General features: G+C 36.2%; 1 protein-coding gene across 2 annotated transcripts in view; it reads left to right on the forward strand.

Annotated features, from left to right (window-relative positions):
- The window catches only part of VPS50 (VPS50 subunit of EARP/GARPII complex), a 134126-nt gene extending 121088 nt beyond the window's left edge, over window positions 1-13038 (forward strand). For both annotated transcript variants that reach the window (XM_030307960.1, XM_030307961.1), the window contains 6 exons: window positions 925-1073; window positions 2085-2181; window positions 3216-3374; window positions 6810-6931; window positions 8693-8882; window positions 12314-13038. In XM_030307960.1, coding sequence (XP_030163820.1) covers window positions 925-1073; window positions 2085-2181; window positions 3216-3374; window positions 6810-6931; window positions 8693-8882; window positions 12314-12433 — 837 coding nt within the window. In that variant the 3' untranslated portion in view covers window positions 12434-13038. The remainder of the gene's footprint in view (window positions 1-924; window positions 1074-2084; window positions 2182-3215; window positions 3375-6809; window positions 6932-8692; window positions 8883-12313) is intronic.
- The last annotated feature ends 2941 nt before the right edge of the window (window positions 13039-15979 follow it).

A 15979-nucleotide genomic window follows, 5' to 3' on the forward strand; every position in this document is an offset into this window, starting at 1 on the left:
GAGAAAGTGCAGTTGTTCCCAAAATAACTTTCAAATGCTAATTGAGTAATTAGAGATTGAAAAGAAATATCTTTAGTAGAAGATAAGATATAAAAAAGAACTAAAGAAGAATAAAACCATTTTTCTAACTTAAAAGGTTTTATAATGTTTTAGTTCCATTGGGCTAAATTTATAAGCCTGTTATGCTCCCACTGTGCATTTGATGTCTTTTTCATTCATAAGGCAAGTGTTGGAGATTTGTGACTATGTAATTGATTTAAGAAGTAACCTAGATTTACATTTTGTACACTTTTAGATTTGTTTGTGTCCAAATTCTGTGCAATAATTGTCTTTGCGGATCTTTCAAAGCTCAATACACTCTGCTCTCCGGGCATCCCTTTCTTTTATTCCCATTAACCATCTATCTTCCTTCTCATCAGCAATGTGACTACAGACTTACACAATACAGTTAGTCCAGTTTCAGTTTGTAAGTGCATTCTAGTCCTGCCTTCTTGAGATTATACCAAAGTTAACCTTAATTAAAGTTCAGATGTGAAATGGTTAATTATATCATGATTTTGTAATGTTCCAGCATGATGATCCTCAAGAGGCAATCTCTTTCCTCGTTTACAGGTTCTTGAAGGGCATCTTACTATTGTCTTTATGAAACATCTGCCAATTCATAAAGATTGCTTGTGTTGGCCAACTTTAGGTCATGCACAGATAATAATGGCACATAGAGTTGGGTCATATTCACTTAGTACAAAAAGGAAATTTCCAGTAGTTAGAAAATATAAAGGAAGGAAAAGAAAGAACAGAGACTAAATGTAATTAATATGTATGCCTACGAGTATTTTAATTATAGGTCCAGTTTTGTAAAATCACATGGTTTATTGCTATTAGATTTGATTTCAGGCTGTGTTTGTACTTGTGTTATATTTTCAGGAAGTTTCAGCAGATCCTACTGCCACACTCACAGCAGCAGAAGAGAGAAAGGAGAAGGTACCAAGCCCACACCTCAGTCACCTAGTGGTTTTGACATCTGGGGATACATTATATGGGTTGGCAGAAAGAGTGGTCGCCACAGAATCCTTGTAAGTTGTTAAAAACAGTTGCTTTGCCATTAAGTACTTAAGAAAAGTTTAAGAGTAAGCATTGTATAATTAGATTTCTAGCTGTATACATCTCCCTCTTCTGAATGTTACTTATATATTTCTGAGAAGTATATCCTAAAATAGATTACCAATTGATTTTTAAAACTGCATGGTTGTTTTTCAGTTCTATAAATGAAAGAAGGGAAATCTTTTAGGTTTCAGTCTTTAGCAAGATGACCCTTGCTTTAAAGTAAAACTTTAAAAAAAAAAGTTGTAGTATACTTTATATTTTCCTATTGAATTGTGGTTCTAGAGAAACTGTAGTTACATTGTTAGTTTAGTGGTAGATATAGTCAGCCCTTGACACCAGTGAGAATATTTCTTGACCTTTAAAAATCCCCCGATTTTTAATACACTTAACGCATATGACTTCTTCCATAAAATGTAGTCCAATATAACTTGAGTTTTTGTGTACATAACAAAATGTAGAGAAAAATGGGATAGCTGCTGGCAGTTCTCCAGGCAAATGACTCCCACTCCTGCACACAGCTTCCTGACCTGAAGTTCATGTGTATGTCTCAGCCAAGTGTCACATGAGGTTACTTCTGAGAAGTGCCAGATGTTAAATCTGTGAATTTAGAGATCTGTTCTGTATAATTAAATAGGATCTTCATAAGAAATCCTTTCAAAAAATACTGTTGTATTTTTTCTTCAGTTTTTTTTCTGTGATCTTTGCTCCTGTCTCACATGCAAAGCAGCATAGCTCTTCACCTTGTAGTTTCCAGAGTAGTTTTTTGAAGTCCCTCTTTTTGCACCTCTGCTCACATTCAGCGATAAACTCAGCATTAAGTTTTGGGTAGGTTGTAAATGAGCTAATACGAGGCAGTTCACTAAAGTGGGAAAGAATTTTAATGGTTAAACTTTGGCTTAGAGATCTTAAAGATTACAAAAGTAGTGACAGGCTCTAGATCCTGCACTCTGCTTACACGGTGGGTTATTTGTTCTCTTTAGGGTATTTTTGGCTGAACAGTTTGAGTTCCTTCAACCCCATCTGGATGCTGTGATGCCTGCAGTCAAAAAGCCCTTTCTTCAGCAGTTTTATTCACAGGTCAGAGATGGTCTTGGAAATCATTTCAACTGTGAGCAAGATAAGATTGTCACACATTATTTCAGGTGTTTTAGCTAGTGGCCAGTCTCCGTATTCCACGAGAGCGATTAGAATATGTTTATTCACTCGTGAATTCCTGTGTTAAATACTTACTGAGCCCCTCATATAACTTTTAGTCTAATGAGAGAAAGAGAGAGAGAGCCCATCAAAACTGCATTTACAATAAATTACGATAATGGGAAGGAAATAGCAGCAGGCTGTTTAAACTTTGGCGGGGGGGGGGGGGGGGGGGGGGGAGGAAAGGAGGTGTGGTGGGAGAAGGTTGTCTGGAAAGGCTGTCTGGAGGAAGTGATGTTTAAACCAGACCAGCTGGGTATATCAGTATTTTCCAAACCAAGGGAATGGCTTACCTGAATATCAGCCAGTGAGAGCATGGTGGATGTAAGCAGCTGAAGAAAACTCAAATTGTCAGAGCAGGGAAGAGGGCTAGCGATGAGAAAGATGGCTAGGTGATAAGCAGGAGCCACATGGTGCGCAGTGTTCTCAGCCAAGAGGTGGGCTTTATTTCGAGGGTACTGGGAAGGTCCCGGAGGATTTGAAACAGGTAAGCGGTGCAGTTGGTGTGTGTGTTAGAGTAGTTGGCGGCAGTAGATGGCAAGCCTGCAGGCAGGGAGACTGGCTTGCAGGCTCTTACAGAAATACAGTTGAGAGGACAAAATCTTGAGGTCGGACATTTAGAGTAGAAATGGAGAGAAGTGTAAAAATTTGAGAAATATTTGCTAGTCTCCATGAGTATCTCTGGTTCTTTAAAGTTGTAGTATCCGTGGCCTCAAACTGATTGTATGTCTCAAGATTATGTTTTGAGTAAGACCTCTACCTATGAACTAAAGTGTTTTCGTAATTGAAATCTTCAGATATGCAGTGTTTTATTTTTAGATGTGATGTATACTAGAAGTAGGCACAAAATATTTTTGGTAAATCTGAGGTTTTTAGAAAATATCTGTCATTTTTCATTTCTGTGAAATTTATTTCAGACAGTCTCAACTGCCAGTGAACTACGCAAGCCAATTTATTGGATTGTAGCTGGTAAAGCTATTGATTATGAACAGATGCTGCTCCTAATGGCTAATGTGAAATGGGATGTGAAAGAAATTATGTCACAGCACAACATATATGTAGATGCCCTGCTGAAGGCAAGTACTCTGGGAGCATCTTTGTCAAAGTGGAGTCTATCAGGAGAACTATTCCGCTCATTGCAGTTGCCCTGAGGTGGTGAGGTTATAGTTGTTATCACATTTCTAGCATCGTGATATTAAAGCCCCTGTACTGGAATAGACTTGCTTTTCGAATTTTGTGTTCTTTCAGACCCAAGAATACTATGCAGATTTTTTGGTTTTGCTCGCTAATTTCCCATCTTGAATGAGAGTTCAAGTTAATATTATGTAATCTCAGTAACCATGACTGTGGTGACAAGAAGATATTTCTATTTAATTAGAAGATATTTCTGTACTTGTGCAGATTTATCAGCAAGAGACCAGGCCCTTGATTACTCTATTTTGCTTTTTTTTTTTTTTCCTAGAAATCACATTACTTTTGCAGTGTGTCATGCAAACACCTTTGCATTCAAAACTTACATTTAAAATTTTTCTGGAAAGAATTGTTTATTTTTTGTCATTTATGCATCAAGAGATACTTGTAGATCACCTGACATCTGCCACACACTGATCTAGGTGCTGACTATATAGTTGGGGAATTAAGGAACTTACATGCCCTCAAGGAATTTACTGCCCGTATAGAGACAACAGTAAAGACATAAATGAAGATAAGACATGTCAGATGATGAATAGTCCAGTGAAAAAGTAAATAAGCAGCAGAAGTGATATAGAGAGTGGCAGGGTGGGGTTGGGGGCAGGGTGGTAATACTGTTAATTTACTTGTGGTCAGAGGAGGATCCTGATAAAGGGAGGGTTGTGGAGAGGCCCAAAGGAAGCGAGGAGATGAGCCATGCAGGTGTCTGAGGGGAGGAAAGGGCATCTAAGGAAAACCACTTTCAGAAAAGTTTTTTCATATTTGTCAGTGAAAAGAAAATGGGCCTTCTTAAGCTCCTGACTTTTATCTCATTTACATAAACATTCTTACCTGCTTAGTCCTGGGCAACACATGGTAGCCAGGGACACTTGTGAACCAATAAGCAAAGCCAGAGATCAAAACAGAGATAGCAGCGGAATTCATCATCTAGTGTGCCAACTCCCAGCAATGCCTGGTGCCCTTCTAGAGTTCTGTGATGAAAACTCCGACTTAGGAACTAAGGGTGGGACATCAGTTAGCAATGTCTAGGGGCTAGTGTCAAGTCTGAAGGGTGAGTGACAACAAGGGTGCTCTCTAATTGCCACCCTGGGAGAACTTTGCTTTCTAGGGCACCCAGGAGGTCTCAATTGGGAATTTTAATTTGGAATGTGATAGACAAATGTAATTTATAAATAATCACACACACCATTTTTTTTTAAACAATTTTGCTTTTGAAAGATTGATTTTATTTTTTTATGGCATGCTGACCATGGTACTCACAGATGGGTGTAAGAACAATGAGACTTCTACACTCAGTGAATATATATACTAGATGGAACCTACTTGTCTAGTTATTCTTGATTATAAGAAACATTAATATTATGAGAAGGAACCAATGTATTCCGATTATCAACCTGAACCCAGTTTTGAGCAACTTAAATCCATCTTCTCTAAAGAAACTTTTATATAACTTTTATTCTTTCTATTACTTTTCCAAGTCCAAACCTTTAGGTAAAAAGCAATTTACATTTGTTGCCCCCACCAGAATCATAAGTTAAATGAAACGCTTTTATTATTCATTTAATAAGAAGCATTCTTGAACATTGAATTTAACAATGAGTAGAGTGACATTTCATACAGTTAGCATATAACCTTATCTTTAAAATATTAGTGGTGCGCCTGGGTGGCTCCGTCGGTTAAGTGTCCGACTTCAGCTCAGGTCACGTTCTCACAGTTTGTGAATTCGAAGCCCCGTATTGGGCTCTGTGCTGACAGCTCAGAGCCTGGGGCCTACTTTGGATTCTGTGTCTCCCTCTGTCTCTGGCCCTTCCCTGCTCATACTCTGTCTCTCTCCCTCTCAAAAATAAATAAACACTAAAAAAATTACATTAAAAATTTTAAAAATATATATTAGTGAAAAAGTACTGAATCAAGACTCTGGAAAGCTAAAGCAGAGTTTAGTGAAGCATGAATGCAGTAGCAAATGGTAGTGTCTGCTAGACTCATAAAACAAAAAGGATGAAGAGCAATTGTTTATTTAACTTTGATTCTCAAAAGTAAGCTTAGTGGATTGAAAGTTTACTTTTTCATAAATAATTAAAAGCAATTAACTGTCAAAAATAAGTCATCAAAAAAATTGTGATTAGCAAAAGAATAACAAGTAATCGTATAGTAGCTTGACTGGTGACGATTAGATTCTTTTTCCTCCTGTGTGTTATTAGAAAATTTGAACACATGTCAGTCTTGACTTATTAAGCATTGTGTGGCAGCTGTTTTGAGGAAACTAAAGGAAAAATGTCATTTTAAGCCTTGTTATATTTATTTGCAATATATTATCAAGGAAGGATCTATAGCATTTACTTTTGTAAATGAACATATTTAGACGATAATAGTCCAGAGAAGCTAGAAATATATTTAATGAAGGGTAAACCATTTGCTTTCATGTAATTGTTAGAAATTGTCTAAATTAGTCACATGTATTTTTATTTTTAGTACACTGGTACCATAGAAGTTACTAATAAGTAATAAAAATATTCAGTTTTTCTGCAGGAAACCAGAATGGTTTTATTTTATTTTTTCCTTTGTACTAAAAATTTGCAGCTATCACATGACTTTCAAATCATTCAGAATATAATTATTTACGTTTAAAAAATGTTTAGGAAAGAGAATACTTTATCCGATTGCTCTCTAAGGAGTATTGCCTCAAATTACAAATGGTTCACAGTTCACTCTGAGTTGAAAACTTTTAAGACAGTTTTTTAAACTGGGTTTCTGGGGCTCCTGGGTGGCTCATTTGGTTACGCGTCCAGCTTTGGCTCAGGTCATGATCTCACGGTTTGTGAGTTTGAGCCCCGCATTGGGCTCTGTGCTGACAGCTCAGAACCTGGAGCCTGCTTTGGTTTTTGTGTGTATCTCTCTGTCCTTCCCCCGTTCACACACACTCTCTCTCTCAAAAATAAATGAATAAACGTTAAAAAAAAAATTAAACTGAGTTTCTTGAAGATAACTTTAAAAACATTTTAGGTGATTAAACTCTTTTAGTCCATACCAACAGTCATAGAAAAATTTGAGATGAAGAAGCATTTGAACATTGGTTGCATTATTTAATCTGTTGAGATGAAATGTAGTGTACTCTGTATCACAACATAGTTTATGCAGTTTGATATACTTTAAAAAAAAAACCCTTCATACTAAGTCCAAGTTATCTTTTGCATTCTCGCTTTTTGTTTTACTTAGTTTGACTCTGAGTCTTTCTAAACATTCTTCTTTGCCAGTAAGATGGGAAAACAATGTGGCATTATAATTATATTCATATATGGCCATGATTTTTGTCTTCTTAGGAATTTGAGCAGTTTAACAGGAGGTTAAACGAGGTTTCTAAGAGAGTTCGGATACCCCTACCTGTGTCTAATATACTTTGGGAACACTGTATACGGCTGGCTAATAGAACTATTGTGGAAGGGTAAGTTTTCATGAAAGCATTATCTGAGTCTTCAGTGATAAATCATAATGCAATACCATTGCGTATTATCACCACTGGAGAGAATAGGTAGAGAATGTCATAAATAATAGTAAATATAATCCTATAATAATTCAGGTTTGACTTTAGAACATAATTGAAGAAGCTTTAAACCCCACTGTGGCTCTTCTGTCTCTCCTTTTTTTTCTCTGTGGTGACCTAGAACCAGCTAGTAGAGGAGCATGGAAAGTAGCTTCTAATGGTTATCAGAAAGTTAAACTCCTAATAGTCATTATTCCTTAATAATATAATTATGATGATGATGATGATTATAGATAACATTTATTGAGCACTGTGTATCATTTATTAGATCAAGCACTTGACAGGATTATATCACCAAATCCTAACATAATCTCTTTGACAGAAGCATTTCTCTCTCTGTTTTATCAAGGAGAAAATCTAGCTTCAGAAAATCGAGGCCTAGAGAGGTTAAATAACTTATCCAGGTTCACACAGTTTTCAAACACCAAGGTTTATGAACTACTGATTTTCTGATGACAAAATCAGTCCTCATAACCACTATATCTGTTAATGATATCATTATAACATTGTAAACTATATACATCTTTCATATGTTGAGTTTAAAGATCTTTCAGTACTAATTTTCCCACTCGCTCAGAGACCATGTTTGCATCTAGAACACAGACTCTCTCTGGAAAGCAATCTGCTATAGACCATTCATATGGTCTGGAGTTGCACATCAGGTAAATTTCCACATTATCATTTATCTGATTTCTTTTCAGTTCTTCTTTGTTATAAAGAAGAACGTCTTAGAGAGTGGGAAGGTGACAGTGACAAGCTGACGTTTTGGCACTCTGTATTGAAAAATCAACAGTGCTGTATGTCACAGAATGGCCCTGTCAACAGTCATGACTGAAAAGTATTTTTAATAAATTTATTTAATAAAGTAGAAAAGTGAAGGTTTTATTTCTGTACGAAGCACTTTTTATTATTAAAAAAAAAAAAAGCCTGGTCACTTCAAATAATATGCACTTTAGTTTCCTTGCAGATTTCCTTAGGGGAAGTACTGCGTTCCTAGGGTTGGAATATTATTGAAGGAATGAGACACTGACTTATGAGTAATAAAATGTTGTACTCGTAGGGTTAATACATTTATTCTTATTACTACTCCACCTTAGAACACAGTTTTTCAGTAGTGTCGGGTGTCAGAATAAGTCTATAGTGTTTTATTATGAAAAGTATGTATATACCTTCTTTGCTCAGATGCTCACAGGTTTCTCTGGTTCGCTGACTGTTCATAGGGGAATTATTACATTTGTTTCCTTTGCACTCAGTAGTTACAATATTGAACAGTTTTATGAAACTAAGATTACTTTGGAGTATTCATAGCTTCGTTTTTTATAAATAATTCTTGGCAGTCAAATGTATTGGAATACCAATTTAACTTTCTTACAGATGATTATGTTAATTGACTGTGGGGAACTGTAGTCTGTAGAGCAGCAAAGAACTTTGTAAGTTATTTGATCTTTTTGGTTTGCAAATGAAGAAACTGAGGCCCCGTAGGTAAAATGACTGCTGAGTGACAGGGTCTGGACACAACCCAGTCCTTCTGACACAAGGCTCATGTGTTCTTTTTCTTATAACCCTCTCATTCCTAGAGAATCTGTCCACATACAGGTTAAGAAAAGTTGAAATACCTACAGGTTTCTTTTTCCATCCTCTTTTTATTATTGTGTATCTTAGATATGCCAACGTCAAGAAGTGCAGTAATGAGGGTCGTGCCTTGATGCAATTGGATTTTCAACAGTTTTTAATGAAACTTGAAAAACTAACAGATATCAGACCCATTCCTGATAAAGAATTTGTGGAAACCTATATTAAAGCCTACTATCTAACCGAGAATGACATGGAACGCTGGATCAAAGAGCACAGGGTGAGAGCTGGAAAATAGTTAATTAAGTTTTTATTCCTTTTTCTTTGTGCTGTTCTTGTCTGGTATATTATATAATTCAAAGTCATGAGAGTGAAATATAAAGAAACAGCCAGTTCTTTGCCATATTCACACAGTATCTATGCGGTGCCCTTTGAGTAATCAAATCCTTTTGAGATCTTTCTGAACTGTAATAGTAATTATCTGGAAAGGTAGCCGGAGCCTGAACTTTAGCTATGTTTATCCTTCAACTGTGTTGTGGGAAAAGGCTGAAGTTGGTTAACATCAAGACAAATTGAAGACAGCAACATTGAAATGATTTACAAGCTAAAGTCTATTATATAACTTAAGCCTTCTAGCCCCCAACAATGAACTGGTATCATCCTGACCACACTGACATGTATTAGTGATGATTAATTTAAATATTTATGTTAATATTTAAAAGACTAAATTTAACTTCATCCTACATTAGACTTTACCTTGAGTATAGATGTGATCATTTTTCTTTTGTGTGGATATAGAGATAAGTAGAGAACAATATTATTTATTATGTGTTATATCGGATGCTGAATTTTGGGCACAGTTCAACTCACCCTGTATCACCAGAGCATACTCAATATGGGGAGCTTTTCTATGTGATTGTTCTGTCATTTGTCTAGGTAGACAGTATGTGAAGACAGATTTAATGAAAATATGGGAAGTATTAAAATTATCACCAAATTTTATTCCTTCAGTAACTCTGGTGCTCACATTTACTTATGCTGTAACATCATGGGTAAAAGCTAAGTAAATTTTAACTTCATTTGACTGGGTAAGGAAATAAGGAATTATTTATATTTTATCAGCCTCATCCTGTCTGGTTTCAATACTCTAGAAAAACTAAATGAATATTAGCCTGAGTTTTGTGCAAATGTGCCCACTGTAGGTCAGTTTCAGGTCTGTAGGAGCAAAGTAGAAAATGTATATATTATTTTCAATGATTTTGACCAATACACCAGAATTGTGAAAAATGTCACCCCTTTTAGTCCCACTGACATCTGACATTTGAAAACCAGAATGCTAAAGCAGGTGCAGATGAAGTGCTGGATGTTATTGGAATTCATTTAGTAAAGTAAGCTACAAATACTTTGATGTTGCTACTGAGGAAGGCATTTAGGGAAAGAATACAAGTAACTGAGGAGAGAAAGCACAGCTCTTAGATATCCATTATTCGATGCAAGAATAATACCTTTCTGAACTGTAGTTTCCTCTTGTTTTTAGTTTTTTAGTTTCCTCTTTTAATATAGTGAGCCAAAATTTTTAGTCTAGTATTTTGTGAGAACTTTAACTGATATATGTAATTCACTGAAATTTTCTCAGGAGCTGACTGTCCTGCTTTCCAGGGAACTCCCCACAAGGTCTAGCCCAGTGCTGATGGCAGTGAATACTTGTTAAGTGTTAACTGACAGAATTTACCAGATGCTAACAACAGGTGCTCTCACAGCAGATACACAAACTGAATAGTTTGCTGAATTTTTATTTTTTAAAATTGATTAATAGATTAAGTTTTAAAAATTTTGGTGGTAGTTTGTATTTTTTTGTGTTTATTTTTGAGAGAGAGCATAGGAGGGGCAGAGAGAGAAGGGGACAGAGGATCTGAAGGGGGCTCCATGCTGACAGTAGAGAGCTCAACGCAGGGCTCGAACTCACGAACCGTGAGATCATGACCTGAGCCGAAGTTGGACGCTTAACTGACTGAGCCACCCGAGTGGCCCTGCTGAATTTTTAAATGAACTCTTTCTCATATTTTTAAATTATACTATCTTTAGTGGCTACCTCCAGTGAAGACAGATGACTTTTTTTTTTTTAAGTTTTTATTTTGAGGGAGAGGGAGAGCAGGGGAAGTGCAGAGAGAGAGAGAGAGAGAGAGAGAGAGAGAGAGAGAGATAGAGAGAGAGAATCCCATAGGCTCTGTGCTGTCAGCTTGGAGCCTGACACAGGGCTCAGTTGGACGCTTAACTAACTGAGCCACTCAGGCGCCTCAGATAGATGACTTTTCTTTCATTTTCTTTTAATGTTTATTTCTTCGAGAGAGAGAGAGAGAGAGGAGAACTTGAACACAAGTGGGAGGGGCAGAGAGAGAGAGAGGGAGAGAGAGAATCTCAAGCAGGCTCCCTGCTGTCAGTGCAGAGCCCAACTTTGGGCTCGAGCTCATGAACTGTGAGATAATGACCTGAGATGAGATCAAGAGTTGGACGCTTAACCCACTAAGCCACCCAGGCCATCCTGACAGATGACTTTTCTTATTAGATTTGGTGTAGAACTCTCTTTCCTTACCTGAACTCTTGCTATTGATCCTCTATAACCAGATCAATATGCAAACCTTTCTGATGAGTCCCTATTCATTCTCATCCTAGCAACTCATTATCTGAAATTCAGGAACCAAATAGATTTGTACAGCATAAAATACTTGTAGTCTTCATTTTACTTATTAGCTACAATGACAGTATGAAGGATTAAAATCTAGTACCTTCCTGATCCTTGTTACCTTACTTATTTATCGTATCTCAGAAAAGTTGTTCTATGGTTAGAGATTCATTTCTTTCACCTAAAATGTTTGCAAAATGTGGAGTTCCAGAAAATACTTTACTTAGTAACACTTAAAAAATTTGGGAGGTCAGTGTATTTTAGTAACTTAATAAAGTATCACAGAAATAAGCATAAGGTGTGTAGTTTAAAAGTGGGCATATCATGTCCATCACCTGATGAATGGATAAAGAAATTGTGGTATATATACACAATGGAGTACTATGTGGCAATGAGAAAAAATGAAATATGGCCTTTTGTAGCAACGTGGATGGAACTGGAGAGTGTAATGCTAAGTGAAATAAGCCATACAGAGAAAGACAGATACCACATGGTTTCACTCTTATGTGGATCCTGAGAAACTAAACAGGAACCCATCGGGGAGGGGAAGGAAAAAAAAAAAAAAAAGAGGTTAGAGTGGGAGAGAGCCAAAGCATAAGAGACTCTTAAAAACTGAGAACAAACTGAGGGTTGATGGGGGGTGGGAGGGAGGGGAGGGTGGGTGATGGGTATTGAGGAGGGCACCTTTTGGGATGAGCACTGGGTGTTGTATGGAAACCAATTTGTCAATAAATTTCATATATATAAAAAAAAAATAAATAAAAGTGGGCATATCAGATTACTTTGCCATAATTAAAAAGATTCCAGTGCTTTCTGTTTCAAATGGTTGCTACAGTATCCTTCTTGTTATTACAGCTCAGTAAACAATTTGTCTTCCATATCTTAAACTATAATTTTCACTGCTTTTCACTGATTTGTAGTGCTCAGTTACTATGCACTGAAAACTGAGTGTCTGTTCTTTCCTTGCGTTGATCAAACACGTCTTTCAGCGTACTAAATTTGGATTTTTTTTTTTTTTTTCCAAGCAGGAGTACTCAACGAAGCAGCTTACCAATCTGGTAAATGTTTGCCTGGGATCCCATATCAATAAGAAAGCAAGACAAAAACTTCTAGCTGCTATAGATGATATAGACAGACCCAAAAGATAATGAACGCATTTTTTTTTCCTCAATGACATTGATCTTCTCTCAACATAGATGACATGAAAGCCAATTTTTCATGCACTCCTGACAATTGTCTGCTAAGAAATCTCTGTGCATGTTCCTTCCAACTGGAAAGTGGAAAACACTGAAGTCTGTGCGGTATTCTCAAATGACTTTTATACGCTCTGGTCCTTCTCTTCAACTTTTAGTCTCATCTGTTGTATTCTTTTCCTGAAATGATATCATTGCCTCGTCATAAGTATTGTTATGTGACTGCAGTAACATATTTTACCGAAGAATGTACTGTAGATATGCAATTAGAAGAAACAGTGGCAGTACATCCACGGACACTTTTTGGAGAATGAATTTACATTGGTATTTTTTTTTTTGCCCTCTCTACTTGGTTCTTGAAAGCATAAATGAGAGGTTTTCTGTACAGTATCTCCTAATTATGAGCACTGCATGAGAATTGAAAAGTACATGTAAGCAAAATAGTTGAAAAATCAGTATGCTTTCTGTGTTTTTGAATGTCAGAGTTTATCTTGGGGTTAATTTGGTTAAAACAGTGATCATAAATGATGAAACTGAATAAATATTATACTCTAACACTATCAGCCTATGTGAGACTAAATTTTGATATTTTTCCATGGCAGGTATAGTTTAGGAAGCGATAATGGAATTTTTTAGTATGTTCTAATTGTAATGATCTTATATCCCGAAACCAATGGTGAAAAGTAACTTATTGGGTGTACCTATTCAGTGCCTGAGTAGCACACAGAATGGTGATTGTGGGATTTTTTTTAATGTGGGACATTTTCCACATAAGTGGCTCTCTTTGATTTCAACTTTTGTCTTAGGATGGCAAAACCTGGCTTAGCTGACTTAGGGAAAGGAGTGTTAGTCAAGAATAAGTTTATGGTCATATGTTCATCTTTCTTAGATGTCTGCTTTGTATTACAGATGTAAAATAATGTGAGCTAGCTAGTGATAAACTTTGGAACTCAGTTAATAACTATGTACTTTGCTTTTGAAACCAGAGACCTTCTGTCAACATATATGACAGGAAAATCAGTTTCCCATGCACTCCTTCCAACTGACTGATCAGGAATTTTTTTCATGTTCTTTATGACTAGGGAATAGAAGGCTCTTAGGTTTGTGTGGTGTTGGTCCAGGATTACTGGGTGTGACCTACAACATCAACAGCTCATAAAATCCTAAAGCATCATTTCATGAGAAATGGGCTTTGTGTCCTGTGAGCCTTCTGGGAACTGAGATGCTGAAATGGAGGGCAGAGGGTGGCGTGTAGGGCAGGCATGGAGGTGAATAAGGAGGTGATAGCCACTCGGTGTCTGCCAGTCCCTGCAGATTTTCATAACCAGCACATTAGAATACAAAATGCTTTGAGAATACATCTCTGGATGCTAGTATATGTGTCTGTATGATGAGGTTTTTGTTTTCAGCCTCTCCCTTTGCAGTTCATTTACTGTCAATATTGACAGTAAAACTTTCCTCTTGTAAAAAAGTATGAGCTTGGTGCTATTATGGTCTACTCGTGGCAATGGACTGTGTACTTGGAAGGCAGATTTTGCCAGGAGCCATTATCCATACAGAGCCGCTGGAAGAAAATGAGTATGAAATAAGCTTGGTCCTTGTGTTTAAATGACATATTCAGTTGGGCACATAAAGAGCTAATCAATCTCATTTTCTCTGTTGATTGGGAGCCACTTATTTATTCTTTTTTACATGGGCTTTCTAGTTGGCTTTCTTTAATTTCTACTTTAGTTTGCCCTAGGTAGCATGAACAGCAGTTACCTACCTGTTAGAGTGTTTTCCAGGGTGATAGGAATTAATACAAAAGAATTACTTGTTAGAGAATTAACCATGCAATCGGACAGATCTTTTAACTTACGTATACTGCGCTTTGATAAAAATTTTAAAAACTTTTTTTTTGTGCATTTCAAGGTAGCTTAATGAGTGTTCATTAACATCAAAACAGTAACCAGATACTTGAGCTGTGAAATTACCTAAAAACAAGAGAGTTAACCAGACATTTCTCAAATACATTATGCAGTGATAATGAGTTATAACCATGTAACATTTTGTGAAACTAACATTAAGATAAATAGAATTGAAAAGCTTGAGAATATAAATGGAATTAATTGTGTTCCAAAAGTTTTACTGTAACAAAAATTTTCTTTTTGTGTCTAAGTTTTCCTTAACCGTGGCATTTGGTATGAAAGTGTCTTATGAAATTCAAGATTTTAAGTTGATATGGGAGCAGGAGAAAATTGCATCCCCTGGGAAAGAATGATTATTTCTACAAATACATTGTCTTGCATTAAAAAATGCTAGAGAGATGCATAGCAATTCAAATGACTGAGTTTGATTCAGTTTGTAAAATCTACAGAGATCTTATAAGTTCACTTTGACTAGTAAGCCCATTTGCTCAACTTACAAAATGAAATCGAATTTTGCTTGAAGCCAGGACCATATGGTATTTTATCATATCTTTAAGCAGAATTTCCTTTGAAAATTCCTGTTTAGCTGAGTGCTAAAGTGAAACTTTAAGTTAGATTGAATAGCTTTTTTCTTTACCTACTCACTAAAATGTAGTCATAAAAAAGGCTTGTAATTCAATTCACTTTGAAAGTATAGTTATCTTTTGTAATGAAAAATTGGACCCGAAGATGAAATACAAATTGTGCTCAGAGCAAAATGAACAAGTCCAGGGGAAAATATTTACGTTTCTATATTTATTCTTTGAGGCAATTTTAATACATACATAGTGGTTAACACAAATGATATTTAACTCCTCAGAATGAGTAATGACAAAATTATTAACATTCTGGTGTGATCTTTGTAAATATTAAGACTAGTGCAGCTTTTTGCAGATTTTCTTTTTTAGTATTACAGAAAATATTTGCTCAATTCATATCATCCACAAATTTTTAAAGGCCATCAAAAAGTTTAAGCTACCCAACATTCCCCAGGACAAAACTATGTCACATTTTATACATGAGAATCCTTTTTTTTTAAGTTTTTTTTTAATGTTTATTTATTTTTGAGAGAGAGACACACAGAGTGCAAGTGGGGGAGGGTCAGAGAGAGAGGGAGACACAGAATCCAAAGTGGGCTCCAGGCTCTGAGCTGTCAGCACAGAGCCTGATGCGGGGCTTGAACCCATGAACGGTGAGATCAGAACTGAGCTGAAGATGGATGCTTAACTGACTGAGCCACCCAGGTGCCCCTATACCTGAGAATTCTTGTTCAAACTCAATGGAGAAACATAGTTCATTAACTCTAATACACTTTTCTTGATTGTTGTATCCTTTTGTGAATCTTGCTAAGTATATCTGCGTCATTTTTTCAGTTTGAAAACAAACCCACAGTTAGATTCTCTATTTGCTAGGGATGTTGGAGGAAGGGGCAGGAATTCAGGGAAGAAGGATAACTAGTCTCTTTCTGGAATTTTGGTACTTTATTGATATGATTTATTTATAACATTTTTTTGTTTTGCTTTTTGGTTTTGATGAAGAGCCATATTTATAAGTT

The sequence above is a fragment of the Lynx canadensis genome, chromosome A2, assembly GCF_007474595.2.
Source record: "Lynx canadensis isolate LIC74 chromosome A2, mLynCan4.pri.v2, whole genome shotgun sequence".
Lineage (NCBI taxonomy): Eukaryota > Metazoa > Chordata > Mammalia > Carnivora > Felidae > Lynx > Lynx canadensis.